Raw genomic sequence first — 22,482 nt, 5'->3', positions numbered from 1 at the left:
AGACAATAATTTAGTCTGAGTCTCTGAGGGAACGAACTAGAAAATATTCTATATTACTTGCGAACGCGTATACTTGCGTGAATATTAGCGCGTGTTTTCGCCCTAACAAGTTTTTGGCGCCGCTGCCGGGGAACTCGGCGTATTTGTTTAGTTTATGTACTTACCATCATTGGTCATTAGGACTCAGTGATTAGGACGTAGTAGTTACTTACTCTTTTCGGTTGTGTTTCAGGTACTTTAGCAAGCGTTTATGCAAACTCGTTCTCGTGCTCGCAAGAGGACTTTAGATACAGCTGAGGAGACAGACGAAGTTCTTGATATTCCGGAGAAGTTAGATTTTGAGGATTCGGATTCAGGAACTGAGCAGAAAGAACCAGTAAACATGGGAGATCGTATTGTTCAAGCTGATCCAGCTCTTATGGATTTTTCTCGGCCTAAAATTGATGACATTCAGTCAAGCATCCTTCATCCGGCTATTCAAGCTAACACCTTTGAAATCAAGCCGGGCACTATTCAGATGGTGCAGAATTCTGTTTCTTTTGGAGGAGCGGCAACTGAAGACCCCAACATGCACATAAGGAATTTTGTCGAGATCTGCAGCACTTTTAAGTATAATGGCGTGACTGATGAGGCTATCAAGTTGAGGCTTTTCCCATTCTCACTGAGAGATAAGGCTAAAGACTGGTTACATTCTGAACCAGCTGGGTCCATCACTACGTGACAAGATCTTGCGCAAAAGTTTCTGGTGAAGTTTTATCCAATGGCAAAGACTGCTGCTATGAGGAGTGCTCTTACTCAATTTGCGCAGCAACCTACAGAATCTATGTGCGAGGCTTGGGAACGCTACAAGGAAATGTTGAGAAAATGTCCACATCATGGAATGCCGGATTGGATGGTGATCACTGGTTTCTATAATGGTTTGGGGGCCCAATCTCGGCCCATGCTCGATGCAGCAGCTGGAGGAGCCTTATGGGCAAAAAGCTATACTAAGGCGTATAATCTTATAGAGACGATGGCTGCAAATGAGTATCAAAACCCAACTCAGAGGATGACGTCAGGCAAGGTAGCAGGTATTCTGGAAGTTGATACAGCCACCGCTATTGCAGCCCAGCTCCAAGCGCTATCAATGAAGGTTGATTCTCTGGCTACGTATGGAGTTAATAAAATAGCTATGGTTTGTGAGCTTTGTGCAGGTTCTCATGCTACGGATCAGTGTTCTCTTGTCAATGAATCTGTTCAGTATGTGAATAATTATCAGTGACAACAGCAGCCTGTGCCAGCGACCTATCATCCTAATAACAGAAATCATCCAAATTTCAGCTGGGGGAATAATCAGAATGCTATTCAGCCACCATATCAGCAAGGAGTGAGTAAACAGTTTAACCCACCTGGATTCCAGCAACCACAGCAGTATGCTACAAGGCAATCATATCCTCAACAGGGAAGTACAGCTGCACCCACTAGTGCTAATTTTGAGGAACTTAAGCTGTTGTGCAAGAGTCAGGCGGTTTCTATCAAGACCTTGGAAAATCAAATCGGTCAATTAGCCAATGCAGTGCTCAATCGTCAACCTGGCACTCTTCCCAGTGACACGGAAGTACCAGGCAGGAAGGAAGCTAAAGAGCAAGTCAAGGCTATTACCTTAAGGTCTGGAAAAGTGGCTGATGCTGAAAAGGCAAAGGAAGTCGAAGCTGAAGTTAGAGATGAAGAATCTAAGCAAAAGGAGAAAGCGGCGGAACCAAGGAAGACTACTGTTGAACACACTCTGCCTGAGGCTAATACAGGGGAGAAACAGCTCTATCCTCCACCACCTTTTCCTGAGAGATTGCAGCAACAAAAGCTGGATAGACAGTTCGGGAAGTTTCTGGAGGTGTTCAAGAAACTTCACATCAATATACCTTTCGCTGAGGCTCTGGAACAAATGCCTAGTTATGTGAAGTTTATGAAGACTATTCTTGCAAGGAAGGTGAAACTGGATGACCTTAAAACCGTTGCTCTCACGGAAGAATGCAGCGCTGTTCTGCAGCAAAAGTTACCACCAAAACTGAAAGATCCAGGAAGCTTCACCATTCCTTGCACCATTGGCAATCTAACTTTTGACAAGTGCCTTTGTGATTTGGGAGCAAGCATTAATCTGATGCCGTTGTCGATTTTTAAAAAGCTGGATCTGCCTGATCCAAAACCCACATACATGTCGCTACAATTGGCTGACCGTTCCATTACTTACCCAAGGGGCATAGTTGAGGATGTGCTCGTCAAGGTGGATAAGCTCTTCTTTCCAGCAGATTTTGTTATTCTGGATTTTGAGGAAGATAAGAAGATTCCCATAATCTTGGGAAGGCCTTTCTTGGCTACTGGCCGTACCTTGATAGATGTGCAAAAAGGTGAACTTACTATGCGGGTCCAAGATCAGGATGTGACCTTCAATGTATTCAAGGCAATGAAATTCCCTACAGAAGATGAGGAGTGCTTAAAAGTGGATGTGATTGATACTGCGGTTACTTCGGAACTCGATCACATGCTAATGTCTGATGCATTGGAAAAGGCCTTAGTGGGGGATTTTGACAGCGATGATGAAGATAGCAACGAGCAATTACAATATCTGAACGCTTCTCCATGGAAGCGAAAGCTGGACATACCATTTGAATCTCTTGGTACTTCTGACCTTAAGAATGCTGAAGGGAAGCTCAAACCATCAATAGAGGAAACCCCTACCTTGGAGCTCAAACCATTACCTGAACACTTGAGGTATGCTTTTTTAGGTGATTCATCTACGTTACCTGTTATTATTTCATCTGACCTTTCAGGTAGTGAGGAAGACAAGCTCTTAAGGATTTTGAGAGAATTCAAATCGGCTATAGGATGGACCATAGCAGACATCAAGGGGATAAGTCCTTCATATTGTATGCATAAAATTCTGCTAGAGGAAGGTAGTAAGCCAACTGTGGAACAGCAGCGAAGACTGAATCCCATCATGAAGGAGGTGGTGAAGAAAGAAATTCTGAAATGGCTAGATGCAGGCATCATTTATCCTATTTCTGACAGCTCGTGGGTGAGCCCCGTACAATGTGTATCTAAGAAGGGAGGTATCACTGTGGTCGCAAAAAAAAAGAATGAGCTCATCCCTACTCGAACAGTTACAGGATGGAGATTATGCATGGATTATAGAAAATTGAACAAAGCCACAAGGAAGGATCACTTCCCCCTTCCATTTATTGATCAAATGCTTGACAGATTGGCGGGTCATGAGTATTTTTGTCTTCTGGATGGTTATTCCGGGTATAATCAGATTTGTATTGCACCAGAGGATCAGGAAAAGACTACCTTCACTTGTCCATTTGGCACATTTGCTTTTCGCAGAGTTTCGTTTGGGTTATGTGGTGCCCCGGCCACTTTTCAGAGATGTATGATGGCTATATTCTCTGACATGATTGGAAATAACGTCGAAGTGTTCATGGATGACTTCTCCGTCTTTGGACACTCATATGATAAATGTTTGAATAATCTGCGCGCCGTACTCTAAAGATGCGTGGAAACTAATTTGGTGCTTAATTGGGAGAAATGTCATTTTATGGTGCGTGAAGGCATTATCCTTGGGCATAAGGTCTCTAGCAAGGGTCTGGAGGTGGACAAGGCCAAGGTGGGAGTCATTGAAAATCTTCCCCCACCTAATTCTGTGAAAGAAATCCGTAGTTTTCTTTGTCATGCAGGTTTTTATCGGCGATTCATCAAGGACTTTTCAAAGATATCTAAGCCGTTGTGCAATTTGCTTGAGAAAGATGTGCCGTTCAAATTTGATGATGAATGTTTGGCAGCATTCGAGACTCTCAAGTAGAGTTTGATCACTGCACCAGTTATTACAGCACCAGATTGGACAGAACCGTTTGAGATGATGTGTGATGCGAGTGATTATGCGGTAGGTGCAGTTCTGGGACAGCGCAAGAAAAATCTCTTCCATGTGGTCTACTATGCGAGTAAGACTTTAAATGGTGCCCAATTGAACTACACCACTACTGAGAAGGAGCTTTTGGCTATAGTCTTTGGCTTTGAGAAATTTCGATCTTATCTGCTTGGTACGAAAGTAACAGTATTCACTGATCATGCAGCTATTCGCTATCTGGTTTCTAAGAAGGATTCGAAGCCGAGACTCATTCGTTGGGTGCTTTTACTTCAGGAATTTGAGCTAGAGATCAAAGATAGAAAAGGTACTGAGAATCAAGTAGCTGACCATCTCTCTAGGTTGGAGAATCCCGATTCTACTTCACAAGATAGGACGTTAATCAATGAATCTTTTCCGGATGAGCAGTTGTTTGCAATTCAGGAGGAAGAACCATGGTTTGCAGATATTGTAAACTATCTCGTCAGCAATATAATGCCTCTTAATTTGACATCCGCTCAAAAGAAGAAGTTTCTGCATGAGGTGAAGTGGTATATGTGGGATGAACCATATTTGTTTAGACAGGGAGCTGACCAGATCATCAGGAGATGTATCCCGTTCTGTGAGACGGAGGGGATATTACGAGACTGCCATTCCACGGTTTATGGTGGACACTATGGAGGTGAGAAGACGGCAGCTCGTATTCTGCAAGCAGGTTTTTTCTGGCCTACTTTGTTCAAGGATGCTCATCAGTTTGTTTTAAGGTGTGATCGTTGCCAAAGAGTGGGAAATTTGTCAAGGAAGGATGAGATGCCATTAAATGTGATGCTTGAAGTCGAGGTCTTTGATGTGTGGGGAATCAATTTCATGGGGCCTTTTATCGCGTCTTGTAATAATCAGTACATCTTGATGGCAGTCGATTATGTCTCAAAATGGGTCGAAGTTAAAGCTTTACCGACAAATGATGCAAAGGCAGTGCTAAATTTTCTTCATAAGCAAATTTTCACAAGGTTTGGAACACCTCGGGTAATCATAAGTGATGAAGGATCGCATTTTTGCAACCGTAAGTTCACTTCTATGATGCAGCGTTATAATGTGAATCATCGAGTAGCTACTGCCTATCATCCGCAAACAAATGGTCAAGCGGAAGTGTCTAACAGAGAGATAAAGCGTATTCTAGAGAAGGTTGTTTGTCCGTCAAGGAAGGATTGGTCTTTAAAGCTCGATGAAGCTGTTTGGGCTTACAGAACAGCATACAAAACTCCACTTGGGATGTCACCATTTCAGTTGGTGTACGGTAAGGGATGTCATCTATCGGCGGAGCTTGAGCATAAGGCCTACTGGGCATTGAAGAAATTGAACCTGGATTTAGATGCAGCTGGTAAGAAAAGAATGCTTCAGCTTAATGAACTTGATGAATTTCGACTTCAAGCGTACGAGAATAATAAAATGTATAAGGAAAAGGTGAAGAGGTGGCACGATAGGAAGCTACATCCTAAGTTATTTGTGCCAGGGCAACAAGTTCTGTTATTCAACTCTCGGCTCCGACTTTTTCCTGGGAAGTTGAAATCAAGGTGGTCTGGACCTTTTATTGTCAAAACTGTGTTTCCACATGGAGCGGTGGAAATTTTTGAGAATGATTCGGACCAAGCATTCAAGGTTAACGGTCAGCGGTTGAAGCACTACTATGGGGACATGGCAAACCGAGAGGTGGTTAGTGCCAGTTTGTTGACTACTTGAGAAAGGTACGGAACGTCAAGCTAATGACGAAAAAGAAGCGCTGCGTGGGAGGCAACCCATGAATTGTTGTTACAGGAACCCTTAGAAGTTAATAACCTATCCAAAAACACAAAAAAAATCAGAAAACAGGGGCTAAAAATTTTTTTTCCCAGAGACCCTCTGCGCGCCCGCGCAGCTATGCTGAGCGGCCGCGCAGGGGTCGAGTTCCAGAAAATTTTTTACAATTCAGAAAAAAAAAAAAAAAAAAACAAAAACACAAAAACAGTTTTAGCCCATAAACCCACGAATTGTTCCCACTACCCCATCATTTTATCCCTTAATTCCCAAACCCTAATCTAATCCACACCCTATATATACATACACCTATCCTACATATCTCCCACAAAACTTCCTACACTTAAACCCTCTCACAAACATCAAAAATCAGTTCTTACACACTTTTTCACGAATCAATGGCACCCAAGAGAGCACGCACTATTGACAGCAGCAGTACAGTTCCTACTGCTGATTCATCGAGGGGTACTGCTGCAAGGCCTCGGTTAACTGACAGAGCTGCGGAGGAGGAGTACACTAGGCTATTGGGGAAGCCGATTCTGAAGGAGAGGGGATTTTTACCATCAGGAAGGGATGGTGAGTTGTTGCCCATGATTGCAGAGAAGGGGTGGATAGCTTTTTGTGAGTCACCGGAAGCAGTACCGATGAGCGTTGTTCGCGAGTTCTACGCGAACGTGAAGGCTGAAAAGAATGGGTTTTCTGTAGTTCTTGGGCTGACGGTTGATTATCATCCTGCGACGATTCGCCGTGTGATTGGACAGCGAGAGAGGAAGCCCGAGGAGGAGAACTGGAGTGAAAAGACTGCTGAGGATTTTGACTTGGATTTGATTTGTGTGACTCTCTGTCGACCGGGCACAGTTTGGACCCGCAGTCCAGGCAATAATGAGTATCGTCACTTTCCGGCGATCGCCATGAACAGGTATGCCCGTGCATGGAATGCATTTATATGTGCTAATATTTTGCCTTCTTCACATGCACATGAGGTCACAGTTGAGAGAGCACAGTTGTTGTGGGGAATTCTGCATGATGAGTACTATGTGGACCTTGGTGAGTTTATCTACCAAGGAATTCTGAAGTTTTTGAGGGGAGCAAAGCATATGAACATCCCTTATGCATCCACGGTTACGAAGCTATGCCGAGCAGTGGGAGTGAACTGGCCGGCTCATGAGCAGTTGCAGTTGCCAGCAGCTCCGATTGATTCTGGCACTCTGAATGGGATGCAGGAGTGGACCGGTGGTGAGCCTGAGGAGCATGGGCTGGGTTATCATCTTCCAGGAGGGCGTCCAGCACGAGGTGCTACTATGGCTAGGCCAGGGCCTGGTGAGGCTGGTTCTTCGAGAGCTCAGGAGGGTGCTGGGATGGGTGATGCCCAGTATAGGAGGCTTTCACGGTGGATGGATGCCATGTATGAGACGCAGAGCAGGTTTGCTCAGGAGCTCACCCTTGCGTTAGGGACTGCTTTTCGAGGCCTTGGAGCTGATATCCAGTGGCCAGTTTTTGGTGAGGACTCTGCATACCCACCGCCTGATACTCCACCCACTGAGGGTGATGATGATGATGACTCCGAGTAGGTATACCCTGTGTTCCTTTCTACTACTTTCACTGAGGACAGTGAAGATTTTTAGTTTGGGGGTGGTAGTTAAGGAATATTGTGTGTGTGTCATTTAGTTGCATATTCATGATAATTTAGTTCATATAGTTGCATAATTTATGCCATTTAGTTTTTTTTTATGAATGTCATGTAGCTCATGCATTTACCATGATCCCTTTTGCAATAAGTTATCGACTGAATTGTGATATTGATGCGAGTGTAGTGATAGCATTAAAGTGATATTAAGTTGTGTAGGTTGATATGCATGCTAGAAACAATTATAAGTCCATTAAGTCTTAAAGAATGCGTAAGGGCTAGATTGTTGTTATGATTTGGTTGTTTTCAAGGTCAATCTACTTATTATGCTTAGAATTCGATTATAGGTTCTTAGTGATAAAGACATGAAAAAAGAAAAATTTTGGAGAAAAAAATATGGAAGTTGTTGCTAGTTGTGGCTAGGCGTCAAATGGCTAGTAGCCGGCTCGCATATGTTGCGAGTAGTCTAGGGTTGAGCAAGATGGAGCGAAACGTACTTGCTCAGAAGTTATTAAAAAAAAAAATTTGCATAATTGATCAAGAGTGGGCTCTTTGGTATTCGAGTTATTAAGTTCTTAGGGGACTTTGTGCCTAGTGACCTAAGGCTTTTAGAGTCTGGGATCCGCTAACCTAACGCTCGTTACATGGATACCATTGTATAAGTCTTTTGTGGACCTCACTCATTGCACGGTCAAATAAGCATTTGAGTTGTAAATAAAAAGCACGATTCCGTAGTAAGCTCCAGAGTTCTTGTAGTGTTGTATATCACTTTGTGCCTAGAATTTTTATTCTTTGTATAATCGTAGGATTGCTTTGAGGATAGTCTAGTCATAGTAATTGGTCTAGTTCCGAAGCATATCTGTTAAGCATTTGCACACACCACGTTTCTGGCTGTATGTCCGTTTGCATGAGTTTATTGATCTTTAGTTGTCTAACTGCATTCGTTGAGATGTGACAATTTGGTTGGTTAATTGTAGTAAGGGGGATCGTTGCATTTTCATATAGATTGCATTCATGCATATTTTTATTTTTTTTGAGTCTGTGACGCTTGAGGACAAGCATCGATTTAAGTTTGGGGGTGTGATAAGTGGCATTTTATACCACTTAGAACGTCTTAAAATGGCTTAAATTGGTGTCTTGAAATCAAGTATTTTGTGTATTTGATGCGTTTTTCTAGTGTTTATGCATTTCAGGGTATTAGTTGCATTTCGGGGGAGGAATCATCAAGAATAAGCCTTGGCATGTGTTCACCATTACGAGAGGAAAGGAATGGGCAGATTACGGCGAAGAAACGGAGCAAACCTGGATTTTTTCCAGTAGAGGCCTGCGCGCCCGCGCAGCAATGCTGAGCGGCCGCGCAGCAACCTGCGCGCCCACGCAGCTATGCTGAGCGGCCGCGCAGGGTCGGGGAAAAAGATAAATTATTTTAGACTTCTACTTCTGTTTGGCTTCCAACTTCTATGTAATCTGAGTTTTATGGGACTATTATATAGGTAGATTTGAGACGTTTTCACAGAGAGTATTAAGGGGATTATGTTTTAGATTGTGTTTTACGCAAGAAGCGAAGGAGATAAGGAAGAAGACCGATTTAGCACACCGCAACGAAGAGGAAGCATATTTTCTTGTGATTCTTGTTTCGTTGTAACGTTGGATGCTAGTTTTCTTGCTTTGACTTATTTACTCTTGTGACGTACTCTGTTTTAATATAATTAGTTTAGTTATTATTTTCTTGTGTTTGTTTGTCATGATTTCATATGAACCCATGATGGCGATAAGTTCTATTATGGGCTAATCGTGATCATGGGGTTGCAACGGATTTATTATGGAATTCTTTAGTTAATTGTTTAATACTTTAGTGTGTGATGATTGTATGATATCTAGTATTGGTTGTGCGTATTCGTCTTATGTGCGTCGCGAACATATAAGATAGGGTGTTAATCTCTTGTGAAGCGACGGTGGATCTTGAGATTTAGAACTTGCCATGCTAGCATAGGTTCATGTACGTTGAGCATGATTAGTGGGTAACTCTAACAGTTTTATTTGCCCTATGTAATCAAAAGGAATAACTTGAGCTTAAATCGTTGTTTTGTCAATTTCTGTAGACATATAGGAACTCAACATAATTGATGACTATTCAACTTCTATCTTAATTATGGATGCTTGGTAGAATGGTATTAGTACAATGAAAGTTGGCTTTTATCAGTTTCGTGTTATTCGATTAATATCATCACTGTCACATGCTAAAGGTAATAACAATGGCTATAGAAGGAAGTAATAATGAAGTTGTGATCTCATGAGTGTTTTATTATTGATAAATTGAAGTGTTAGTTAAGTGTTTAATTAAGTAGTTAATTATAGTTAATATTTAATCAACAATTTTAAGTGTTATTATCTTAACATTGAGAAGTAATCATACATTGGTGAGTGAGTTTAATTAGACAATAATTTACTCTGAGTCTCTGAGGGAACGAACTAGAAAATATTCTATATTACTTGCGAACGCGTATACTTGCGTGAATATTAGCGCGTGTTTTCGCCCTAACAGGGATTCCGCCCCTGATCGTCTTGGTCCCTCCTACGATCTTCAAAGTTCTTCCTTCCATTATTATTCCTGTCCCCTCCTTCTCCAGTATACTTGTTCAATCTTCCTTTTCGAATCAGAAACTCAATTTCGTCTTTCAATTGCCTACACTCATCGGTGTCATGGCCAACATCTTTGTGAAATCTGCAATACTTGCTCTTATCTAGTTTTGCGGGATCAGCCTTCAAGGGCTTAGGCCAGCGAATATCTCTATCTTTCTCAATCTCCATCAAAATCTGGCTTCTAGGAGCATTCAGCTTAGTATATTCAGTGAACTTTTGCCCAGTTCCTCCCTTCTTGGGGGTTGAATCAGAATTTTGTTCGGTTCTAGGATACTTGTCCTTAGCAATATATTCTAAATCAGTTTTCCGCTTCTTGTTTCCAGTGGGCTCATTACTTACTACGGTCTTCCTCATACTTTCTTCAACCTTGATATACTTCCTTGCCCTCTCTTGGAGCTGCAACATGCTTTCAGGGGGACGTTTGGCCAAGGACATCTTGAAAAACCCATCCCTAGTTCCTTGTTGCAGTGCTATCATGGCTACCTTATCATCGAGGTCCGGGACTTTTAAAGCCTCCTTTGTGAAACGATTCAGGTAATCTCTCAAGGATTCCTTAGCTCCCTGCACAATACTCATAAGAGATGCTGAACTTTTCTCATGGACTCTCCCACTGATGAACTGCTTAATAAAAGCCTGACTTAACTCTCTGAACAATCCAATAGAGTTTGGGGGCAAGCGACTGTACCATCTTTGAGCCATACCCGACAGGGTTTGAGGGAAGGCCCGACACTTTATAGCATCATTCACGGGTTGCAGAAGCAGTGCATTAGAGAATGTCCTAACATGATTAGCGGGGTCTCCCGTGCCATCATAGGCTTTGATAGTGGGCATCTTGAATTTCCTTGAGATATGGGCATTCATTATCTCTTCAGTGAAGGGCGGAGTTGGATCATCAGGATCTCCAAGGGGAAGGAGATTGCTTGGATCAGTTCTTGGGACAACAGCCCTTCTCTGTACCGGACCATCCAGGTCTATGATAGGAGGATGATTTCTCCCCCTAGGAGGTATCTGGGGTCTGGTGGCCTGGTGAGCCTCCAAGTCATGCCTCAGCCTTTGGATCTCGGCCTCATGAGCTCTGATCCTTTCCTGCACTTCTTGGGGATTCGCCCCTTGGGTGCTTTGAGGGCGTTGCCTTCCATCGGCCATCGGCTCTTTGCCAGGATGCCTCCTTCTTGGGGCCACTTCATCATCCGAAGATTCGGAGTCTCTCTCGGTGTAAGGTCCAGAAAATTCCCGATCCTCGGGGATAGGGGCCAACCCTCGTATATAGGGGGGCGATTGCCCTCGTGCTTCACTTCGCCCAGCATATCCACTTCCTCCAACCTCGGGGTAAAGTGGCATCCTATAAGGGGGGTTAGTAGTAACAACAGTTGAATATTCATACCCGACGGGTCGAGAATTCATAGGTATATGTACTTGTTGAACTTGAGGATTCGTACCTAGAATAGTCGGGGGAGCCGTCCCTTGTGGCTGAGGTTGAGTTGCCCCTATCTGGGCTTCCGCTTGATTAGATGCATAAGTTGAGTGGGGAGGTATCTCCACGGTTGATGAAATCACCTGGGTTGTCCCCGATGGTGTTCCTTCTTCCAGAGCTCTAATTGTTCTCCGTGTTCTCACCATGGTTGTTGTTGTGCTTTCCCACAGAAGGCGCCAAATGTTATGGATAAAAAACTAATATATATGATTGATGTATTTATTACTAAGATACGGGAGCTTAAGGCCTTTAATGACCGCTCTCGTGTTTCGTAGCTTAACTATGCCTTTACGAGATGCCTACGTATCTCTGCGAATTAGAGGATCAAGCCAAAAAACGTAGTTCTGATTTATGGGGTGAGACCCCTTATATAGATGTGGGAGTCCTTGAATTGGACTTGGTATAGGAGACTTGGTGGTCAAGTCTCTGAATTAGGATAGACTTAGGAGTCCTAGGGAGTAAGAAGCTGATTCCTTATCCCATGAGGTTCCTTGGAGGCCAATCTACAAGGATTTATATCCTCACTAGGACTTATCTTAATAGCTATTTTCTCCCTTATTTATTAATTACGAAGTTAATAAATAATCAGGGTTTTTGGGCCTTCTTTGTTCCATCAGGCCTGATCTGGTCCATCAGGCCTGATCAACATGTTAACCTTTCTGGTCTGAATGTCATACATCTTCTTATTGGGCCTTGCAGCCCAAACTGTAATATTTAATTATGTAATCAGGATTTATTTATCCCTATCATGTATCAAGTATTAAATTCAAGAAATATAATAGATATTCTCTTTGTATATGAATTAAAAGGGTGGGTTATGATGGGGGTTATAATAAAATTGAGATTCTTATTATATGACCAAATTGAATATAAATAAAGACTGGTTTGAAGATTTTGAATATATATAATAAAATATTAAAATATTAAGTTCATTACAGTTACATTAATATTTTACAATAGTAAGGTGAATTATTTTTCTTACATTAATCAATTTAAAGTTTTTTCAGAGGTATAAGTAAAAGAGTTATAAGATTATGCAGTGGTATGGAAATCAAAAATTTCGCCGATAAATTTACAAGACAAACAAACAATCTATTGAGCAAAATCGGAGTATACAACATTTTTGCCATTTTTGATCAAAATCGGCAATTTTCCGGTCAAAATTTGACGAATCAAACACACGATTTGAGGTTATGAAGAGAAGAAAAGGAAAAAGAAATATACTCAACATCGAGTTAGTGAAGAATGACAATTTTAAATGAAAAAATCAGACGGCTGCCGAATAGAAACTGAAAAGATAAGGGAAGAAGAAGAGAGATGCGTAAAGATGATTAAGACTCTTATTATTTTAATAAATAATGCACACAAAATAATGTTATAACTCAGTATGGATGTACAAATGTAATTTTACACATCTCAAATATAATTATTTTACTTATATATTTAAAAAAAAATATAAAAATATGTTCGATATTATTTCGATTTAGCATTTCGATAAATTCTCGATTTTTGATAACCGTAAATCAGTAGTTCAACCAATTTAGTCCATTTTTCAATTTTCATTACCATTGATTACTGAACTATCTATTAATATATTTATCATAAAAAATGATGTATATTGAAAAATGTATTTATATTGTCAGTTGTACAATATTATATTTAATGTGTCGGCTTTCATATCCAATCATTATATTTTCTAATATAGGAAGTAAGATTACCTCATATTCATTATATTTCGTATCACTAATTGTACCATGTAAACAACTATAATAACTCTTTAATTAACTCCGCAATATTTCATTCTTATGAGTTAGTAATTATTTTCATGAGATATGTGTGCTTTCATTTGTATTATATTTTGATTGTATATTTCGATTTCATTTCCGCATATTCAATTCATTTTGAGAAAAAACACGTTAAGTAAGACATCGATCTCAATTTCATAAAGATAGATATTTAGTTAATCAATTCATCCTGAAATAACATGAATATATCGTCGATAATTACAATTAAAATAACATCAATTCACGCATTATAAAACATGCTCGTGCATTGCACGAACTATAGAGCTAGTTATATTATAATAACCGGAATGTGGTATAATTAGATATGCCTTTTTTGGTTGGTTTGGTTATCCTCATTTATGACTATCATATATTTTTAATCAGGTGATCAGGACCGTTAAATTCAAATATTAAAAAAATATAAACTACTCAAACTCCCAAGTTCGAACCCCGCCAACAACAAATATTATATTATTATTTATACAATACTAAAACTCACAAGTTCGAATACCACCAATAATAAATATTTATATATTATTATTTATATACTATCAAAAATCTGGTTCGAATTCTGTCAACAAAAAATATTTATATTATTATTTATAAGTATAATAATAAGATAAATGATCCAAAAATAAATTTATTATTATTTTAAATAATATAAAAAAATTAATAAAATCTGTGCATCGCACATATTGTAAAGTTAGTAATTTTATATTGGAGGTTCGATTGCCGATTTTAGGAAACTTTTCCTTGGTCAGTGTTACATATTTCGTAAATCACAATTATTTGGTTGATGTATTAATTTGCGACTTATCGGATAATTTTTTAAAACTTGGATGATTTATCGAAAATCGACAAATATTTTTGACTGATTTTTGAGCAATTTATCAGCAATTTTTGAAATACACAGGAAATAATGAAAGTAAAGGAAAAAGAAAATGAAATAAAGAGGATAATTGAAAGAGGAAGCAGTGAAGAAAAAGATGAATGCAAGTGGACGAAACTTGTAGTCGTTATATATTGACACATATTAATACACACAAACAAACTCACTCAAATATAATCATCTGTGCGATAAAACTAGGGTTAGAGAGCAAGCAGGTGAAGAAATGGAAAGCGTAGAGAAATCTTCAGTAGCGGCTCGAGCACGTTTGGTTGTCATCTCATCTCACCTAATCGCCCACAACTCTTCCTCCGATTCAATTCTTCTCCAAGCTTCCACCGTATCGTCCGTACCACCACCACCTAACGTTAAGGGGAATTTGAGCATTGTGGATGAACGTACCGGTACAAACTACTCTCTTCAGGTCTCCCCACACGGTACTGTCAAAGCTACCGACCTCAAAAAGGTACCCAAATTACTATATTAATTAGATTAAAATCTTTTAATTCCAGCCTTTTTCGACAAGTAAATCAACTGTATACATATATAAGCTTCTTTATTTTATTTATAGGTCATGTGCTACTGACAACCAAATTGAAATGAGAATTGTTAAGTTTGCAGAACATTTTGAATGAGTAACCGATAATTTGGTAATTTTATATCACATGTATTTGCCGATTTTTCGTTGTCATGGTTGAGAACCTCCTGAACATTTTCCCTCTAGACCTTTACTATATGATTATAATTTACTTTATGATTATAATCGGAACCTTGAAGGTTTCGTTGGTACAGAAAGAATAATGAATGTTTTATCTGAATAATAAATAGATGAGAATTTAATGGAGTTCTAGAAGCTACCTACTATTGTCAATTTTTGTGTTTCATATTGTGCAAATTGACTTCTAAATAAATTTCTCTTTCTTTTTTTCACTTTAAAGAGAAACATAACTATATGTTTCAAAATTGTATCAATAAGCAGGATAAAATAGTTTCAAATATATTGTGGCACGTGTGAAAAGGACATTGTTCGTTCACGTTAAATGGAAGTTGGGAAAGTTCAGATGTACTTTGTTTGAAGTTGGAAAAAAGTCATTATCTTGCCACATTCTAATTCTAAGATTCTGCAAGACATTTTGACATGAGATTTTGTTTTGCGATGCGGCTGATTTTTAATTGTTGATTGATATGTTATATATCAAGTCAAGTTTATAATTGCATATACACAGATTACAACAGGAAAAAATGACAAGGGACTTAAACTTTATGACCCGGGTTACATCAATACGGCACCCGTGAAATCATCGATTTGCTACATCGACGGTGACGAGGGGATCCTTAGATACAGAGGCTATCCTATTGAACAGTTGGCTGAGGGCAGTTCCTTTGTGGAAGTTGCATATCTTTTAAGTAAGACTTCCTACAGAATTATATATTGTTATTCCTTTTCAGCTAAAGTAACTCACTCATGAAGACAGATTTATCTTGTATGTAATTGCTTTTATCGGGGATCATTCAAGTCAGAGTTGGGTGATTATAGTTTATACTTACCTTAAGTCTCTCAGCTTGTAACTTAACTTTTTTATGTTTCTTTCGATTGTATGTTTGTATATATAATTGATCTTTTATTTGTAGTGTATGGGAACTTACCATCTGGAAGTCAGTTAGCTGATTGGGAATTTGCTATTTCACAACATTCAGCCGTACCACAAGGAATCTTGGTCTGCTTTCCATGATAATTTTTCCTTGTTCATATTATAATACTTAGTTTCACATTATTATACTACTTAATGTTGCTCTGGATATAATGATGTCAAATTGTTAGGGTTTATGGATAAAACTTCCTTGTGGTTGATTATATCGGCATATATATTTTTGGCAGTTGATGTCTCCACTTCAAATCACCTAGGTCACCATAATATCTAATGTTAAGCCTTAAATTTGGGATGATTATGTGGATTGTTTTAATAAACTGCTTTTCCTTGTTTTTATATTTTTTGATGTTGCATCTATAACTTTTAGTTATGGATAGGCAACAGAAAATCCATTTCCTTCTGAGTCAAAGATGAGTAATATTCAAATATAAATCTAAAGCACTGGAGCTTGGTATTACAGGATATGATACAAGCCATGCCTCATGATGCACATCCGATGGGTGTTCTTGTCAGTGCAATGAGTACTCTTTCAATTTTCCACCCTGATGCTAATCCTGCTCTCAGAGTAAGAATCTAAGTTGGCAAGATCTTCTCATTTCTATTTATCTTAGTATTAAAAAATGAACTTATTTGTCAGTGTCCATATTGGTATATCGATTCTAGAAGAGCACATGTGACTGTAGTATGTTTAGTATTAACGTGATTGTTGGCTAGCTTCATACCAAATTATGATTTTTATCCTGGAGCACCAATTGGCGTTGTACTAGCTTTTTTAGCCTAAAAGTAATCATACCAACATTTAAAACTTGTATATATATTTTGGGAATTGGTTATTTGTTCAACCTATATGTTGTCTTTATTTAATACATCTATATTTTCTTATACTGATGCTGCATGTGAGTCCTGTGACATATATTCTTTGATGCCGTAGGGCCAGGATTTGTACAACTCTAAACAAGTGAGAGATAAGCAAATAGTGCGCATTCTGGGGAAGGTTCGGTTGCCTTCATATTCTTTTGCATATATTTTTTTTCTGTATGGTAAAACTATGTCTATGATGTACAGTTTAGTTTTTGTTCACGAGTTTAATTATATTGGCAGGCCCCGACTATTGCTGCGGCAGCTTATTTGAGAATGGCAGGGAGACCTCCTGTTTTGCCCTCCAATAATCTCTCTTATTCTGAGAATTTCTTGTACATGCTTGATTCATTGTAAGATATCGTATATCAATCTCTATATGACTGACTTCTTAGATTGCAATTCCTTGACGACTATTCGTCACCGTTTCTCTATGAAATGCATCAAGCAACAGCTTTCTAGTAATCCTTATGTTAGATGTAATCCTTATGTTAGATTAATAAAAAACTACGCATATTATCTTCAACATGGGAATCTATGATTCCGTAGTCATTGCATTTGAAGATATTTCGATCCTGCTTAGCAGCCACGATACTGGGATCTATCGTGGATTGAATAATCGAAAGTTGTTGGGTCAATTGAACTTGCTCGTTTTCTTTTGTTTATATTAAAACTGGGAAAAGTTTAGAAGTTTCTTATGAAATAGTGTCAAATTGAAGTTCTGAAACTGAATATTTTTAATTCATACACCTTACACTTCGCTTGTTATGCATCATTGTCCTCTTTATGTAGAAAAAAGCTTAACTGCATATATTTTATATCCAGGTAATTAAGTGTTCATGAATCATGTTCGTGCTTTTAGAAAGCCTACTAGGAGGTGATCAAGTTCATATTTCATCATTATAACCAAATCCATTTTCTCCCTTAATGATCCCTATATATAAAAAATTCTCCAAATTTGTGGATCGGAGCCACTGCGCTCTGAACCCTGTTTATTTACAAATTTTATTTAATGCCGAACTACAGTTTTTTAGTAGCATTATTTTCTCCAATCTTTTGGTTAATATGTCATCTTTACTTGCAGGGGTAATAGGTCTTATAAGCCAAATCCAAGATTAGCTCGAGTCCTAGACATTCTCTTCATATTGCATGCGGAGCATGAGATGAATTGCTCTACTGCTGCTGCCAGGCATCTTGCATCAAGGTGTGCATCTTAAATGTATTATGTAAACAAGAAGCACTTCCAGCATATTGCATCACTTATATCTCTGCAATTTCAGTGGTGTTGATGTGTACACAGCACTTGCTGGCGCCGTGGGAGCACTTTATGGTCCACTTCATGGTGGAGCTAACGAGGTATGTAAGTCTCTAAGAATGTGAGATGAAGTACACTTCCGGACTAATAGTTCAGATGATCTGAACATTTGCATCAACTCCCTTAATAATCAAATCTGATGACTCCTTTGTGACCTATTCCTTTATATCTCTTGTTCTGGATTCACAGGCTGTGCTTAAGATGCTTAGTGAAATTGGAACTGTTGACAAAATTCCAGAGTTCATCGAGGGTGTGAAAAACAGGTAAGATTATAAGATTTCTGTTATAGTTTTAAGGCCTATTTGTGCATATTCATTGTTGCATTTATCGTTCTCTTGTTTAATCTTGACTTTACAGGAAGAGGAAAATGTCAGGTTTTGGCCATCGTGTATACAAAAACTATGACCCGAGAGCAAAAGTGATAAAGAAGTTGGCAGAGGAGGTTTTTTCTATTGTTGGCCGAGATCCTCTCATTGAGGTGGGTTTTCAATGTGGACAGAATAAAATTTCAGTAGGATATAGTTGCACTAAAAAATTGAAGGTCATGAATTTTATAGTACGCAGTGATCCATTTATTTGTTTCTACTGCTTAAAATATTGAACTTCTCTAATCAATGGAGTAAGAGAAAAGGATAAGTGTAATAAGTTTATTCATTTTGACATAACTGCCTCTGTCATGCCACTGTTCAGGTGGCTATTGCTTTGGAGAAAGCGGCACTATCAGATGAGTATTTTGTCAAACGGAAATTGTATCCAAATGTTGATTTCTACTCTGGATTGATTTATAGGTAGGTATACATTAGCTACAGTCATAATTTCATTTGCTTAACTCGTTAATGCTAAATTAATGCTAATATTTTTATAATCAGGGCAATGGGTTTTCCGACAGAATTTTTTCCTGTTTTATTTGCAATTCCTCGAATGGCTGGTTACTTATCACATTGGAAAGAATCCCTGGATGATCCTGATACAAAGATAATGAGACCTGCTCAGGTTAGTTCTATAGTTCCACCTCTAGTAATCTATTTCCATTTCAGAGCTGGTATATGTGACACCATTCTTGCTGTCTGGGAATATCAAATTCCTAAAGGACTAAAAGTAATTATATATTTAGATAAGAAGACCATTGTGGTTGATGACCTAATCTGCCATGTAAAGTAACTACTTGCCGTCATGAATTATGTTATTTCTCTATCACTTTAAATACTTTCTTCTTTATTAATTCTTTGTTGAATTTCATGCTATATACTTTGCATATTTTTGGAGTCGGTATGAGTTGGTAAATATTGTCAGAAAATTGGTAATATTTTTTAATCTTGAATTAGTATGTCAGTCAAGGTTTTAATTTGCTGAGTTGCTACTTGTAATTTATCTAACTGGAAAGTTGCTAGGATGGCATGACAGGGTATGCTTTTCATATATCAAGAGGCTTAACTACAGCACTCCCCGATGTTGTGACTTGTGAGTGGTAGGAGTAGGTTCAACTGTTAGTTAAAGATTACATTGTATCCAAGTAGTGAACGTCCAAAATAGATTCTTATTATTCTCTATTGCCTGGACCAATTAAGTCATAATTCTTTCTCCAGTGCTAATATTTCACTTTCCTGGTTTTACTGGCTACTTAAAAGTATCATGTATGGTAGGATATGAATTTGTATATGATATTTGGCTTATAGTCTCTATAAATCATATGGATCATGCAGGTTTATACTGGTGTATGGCTGCGTCCTTACACGCCACAACGTGAAAGAATGGTACCTACGGAGACAGATAAGCTAGGCAAGGTTTCTGTATCGAATGCTACCAGGCGGCGCCTGGCTGGTTCTGGGGCTTAGGCCTCTTTTTTACGAAAACAATATTTAAAATCACAATACGTTCATGATAAAAAGCCAAGGGGTTTTTAAAATAAATGCTGTAAATAGATTTAGATGTATTGCAGCATAGATGAGGTATAGAGCACAGCGCAGCCGCCTCCACAATATCTTTGCCTTGGTCAAATAAATTTCCTAGTTACCAAGGCCTTGTATTGGATTGAAGTTTTATCAAATAAATCTATGTATTGCAGCATAGATAAGGTATAATGTGCGATTGAGAGCTTATGTGCATATATAATCAGTTTCGGTAGTGCATGATCTATTCATACTTACAAGTAGTGCCTTTGGATTTAAGTTTTATCTCACTGCATGTCTTTTGTTCTTAAATTAACTCATCAAAGGTAATTAATATTTATTATTACATGTAAAATGAAGATAAACTCTTAACAGTATAAGAAAACCATTATGTAGGTGTAAATGGGAATATTGTTACAAATTTAACCCTCGACCTGGTAGCGTAAGCGTTATGAATGATGTTGGCTCTAATTCAGTGTGATGGTATCAACCAAATTTAGTGATACTGCTGAACAGGAAGATTTAACATCAGGTGCATAAGTACACCCTGAATTTTTCTCATAAGAGGGTTTCGACTTTGGACCTTTTTCCCTGTTGTGGTTTTTTATCGTCTATCACAGGCCGGGTCCTGAGCTCCTATTGTTGGATTAAAAGCTGCAACATCTGTTGTTAATGCTACACATGATCACTTAAGTAAAAAAAATTAGAAAGTACTGAAATACAGCCCTGAGCCTTGATGGTTCTCTACTCTTCTAGTCTCATGCTAACTTTTCCACACCACACTGTCGTCCTAAAAATTAACTACAAAGACAATTAAATAGAAACAACCTCAAGCGATACTAAACACCTCCAATAATAATAATCGTAGTGTTTGAATTGTATAAGCACCTGATGCAAATGCCTAACATTCTTTGTGGTTTGCCCCCAAGACTAGTGATTCAGTGAAGACAGGCCGTAGTTCCATGACCGAAGTGGCCTCTCCCAATATTTTCTTAAGCTGGGATACGTAAAAAACTGGGGGATTTTGGCATTAGAAGGTATAAATAATTTGTATGCCACTTTTCCCACAAGCTGCAGTATCTCAAAGGGCCCATAGTACTTTGCACTTAACTTGTCAAATGGACTGTTGTCGGTATGGCTGTAGTTTGATTAACACTCTATTCCCACCCTGGAACTCTACCTCCCTACGGCTTAAGTCTTCCTGGAGCTTCGTTCGATGTTGTGCTCGAATCAAATTTACCTTCGACTCATCTAACATTGCATCTCTCTCGAGTAGTTGGTCTTTCAGTGATGACACCCATGTGCTCCCTGGTGTAAACTTGATTAATAGCGGTGGGTCTCTTCCATACACTGCCTTAAAATGTGTAATTTCCGTTGAGGTATGGCTGGACTTGTTGTAACAGTACTCAGCCCACGGAAACCAGACCAGAGGCGGATGGTGTGAGGAGCGGACCCAGCTCCAGCTGAGCAACTTTTCATAGGTTTTAGTAGATTTTTTTTTTACCGCTGGGTAAAATTTTAAGATAAAAGTTATATATATATATTTATTTATTCTATAAAACTAAAATAAAACAACAGCAGATAGAAAGGGTTAAAGACAACAGGAGAACAAGAAGAGGAGCGCCCATGATCTGAAATTTGAAGTCTCATATTGAATCATTTGGGATGAAGTTAGAGATTATGTACATCTTTAGTCAATAATCAATCAGCACAATAAGGTAATTCTATACTTTATTTTTATCAAAACTTACAAAACAAAGGATGCACCCAAACTGTTTGATTAAATTTGCAAAAGAGAATATGAATATTTTTATCAATAGAATCATGTAAAATTTATTTGTCTGTGTTGTTTTACATCAATGTATGCTATCTTGATATTTACTTGTGATTTAGAATTGGTCATGATTTTATGATTTTTAAGTGTAGCATCTGGTTAGTTTATTTCTCTAAACTTTTGTTTATTTGTGTATAAATTAAATGCAAATTAGGATGTCTGATCAACCTCACAAGAAGCGAATGAAGTCGCTTTTCTCTTTTTATAAGAAAGATGAAAACATTCGAACACTTAAATCAAATTTTCCATTGCCTTCCAATCCCCCAAATTCTTTGCATACAAGTGATACGGAAATTAAAGATGATGTTCCTGATGAGCCTTCAATTCAGACTGATCCTGGATTACGTGCTCCAGTTTGTTTATTTTCGGTGAATAAACAAGATCGTATTAGAAGAGAGTATCTACAATTAGGGCCTTGTCAACCTAAGTTACAAAACTATCCACCAACTTTTGACGGGCGTGATAACCGTCGTTTTCAACATCGATGGTTTACGTTATTTCCTTGGCTGGAGTATTCAGTAGCCAAAGATAGAGTATTCTGCTTCCCTTGCTTTCTTTTTGAAAAAAATCCACCCAAATCTCCTTTGTGTACTACTACTGGATGTTGTAATTGGAGTAAAATGATAGCCATGAATTTGGTTTCTAGTACAAAGACACTTCTTCAAGAACTAAGAGAGCATGGTTGGCTTAATTTTTTTCAAAGTGTCCAACAATTTGGTGACGATCAGGGCCTTGACATGCCTAATATGGATGCACCTTATTCAATGGGCACTGGTCGTGGTTGTCAACAACACAATGTTGTTACAAATGAGCATCACTATCATTTTGATATGTTTAATATAATTATTG

The 22,482-nt window shown here is 38.5% G+C and overlaps 1 protein-coding gene and 1 non-coding gene across 2 annotated transcripts; one reads left to right on the top strand and one right to left on the bottom strand.

Moving 5' to 3' along the window:
- Positions 1-775: 775 nt before the first annotated feature.
- Positions 776-882, bottom strand: LOC141698795 (small nucleolar RNA R71). Its single transcript, XR_012565297.1, has one exon. It is a non-coding gene; the product is annotated as a small nucleolar RNA R71 (small nucleolar RNA).
- Positions 883-14,231: 13,349 nt separating this feature from the next.
- LOC141697069 (citrate synthase, glyoxysomal-like) lies at positions 14,232-19,977 on the top strand. The gene is made up of 13 exons (XM_074501266.1): positions 14,232-14,551; positions 15,312-15,492; positions 15,718-15,803; positions 16,198-16,302; positions 16,669-16,731; positions 16,839-16,948; positions 17,680-17,799; positions 17,876-17,951; positions 18,100-18,173; positions 18,268-18,388; positions 18,601-18,698; positions 18,780-18,903; positions 19,614-19,977. Exons 1-13 carry the CDS (start codon positions 14,312-14,314, stop codon positions 19,743-19,745), a joined length of 1,530 nt encoding a protein of 509 aa, XP_074357367.1. The 5' UTR covers positions 14,232-14,311; the 3' UTR covers positions 19,746-19,977.
- Positions 19,978-22,482: the final 2,505 nt, after the last annotated feature.

This window comes from Apium graveolens, chromosome 11 (assembly GCF_009905375.1).
Source record: "Apium graveolens cultivar Ventura chromosome 11, ASM990537v1, whole genome shotgun sequence".
NCBI classification, from domain to species: domain Eukaryota; kingdom Viridiplantae; phylum Streptophyta; class Magnoliopsida; order Apiales; family Apiaceae; genus Apium; species Apium graveolens.
Note: the sequence above shows the minus strand (reverse complement) of the source record. Positions and strands in the feature narration are given on the sequence as shown.

Coding starts and splice junctions, on each gene's coding strand:
- LOC141697069 (XM_074501266.1), top strand. CDS start 14,312: ATGGAAAGCGTAGAGAAATCTTCAGTAGCGGCTCGAGCACGTTTGGTT. Junction 14,552..15,311: donor AAGCTACCGACCTCAAAAAG/GTACCCAAATTA, acceptor GCATATACACAG/ATTACAACAGGAAAAAATGA. Junction 15,493..15,717: donor GGAAGTTGCATATCTTTTAA/GTAAGACTTCCT, acceptor TTTTATTTGTAG/TGTATGGGAACTTACCATCT.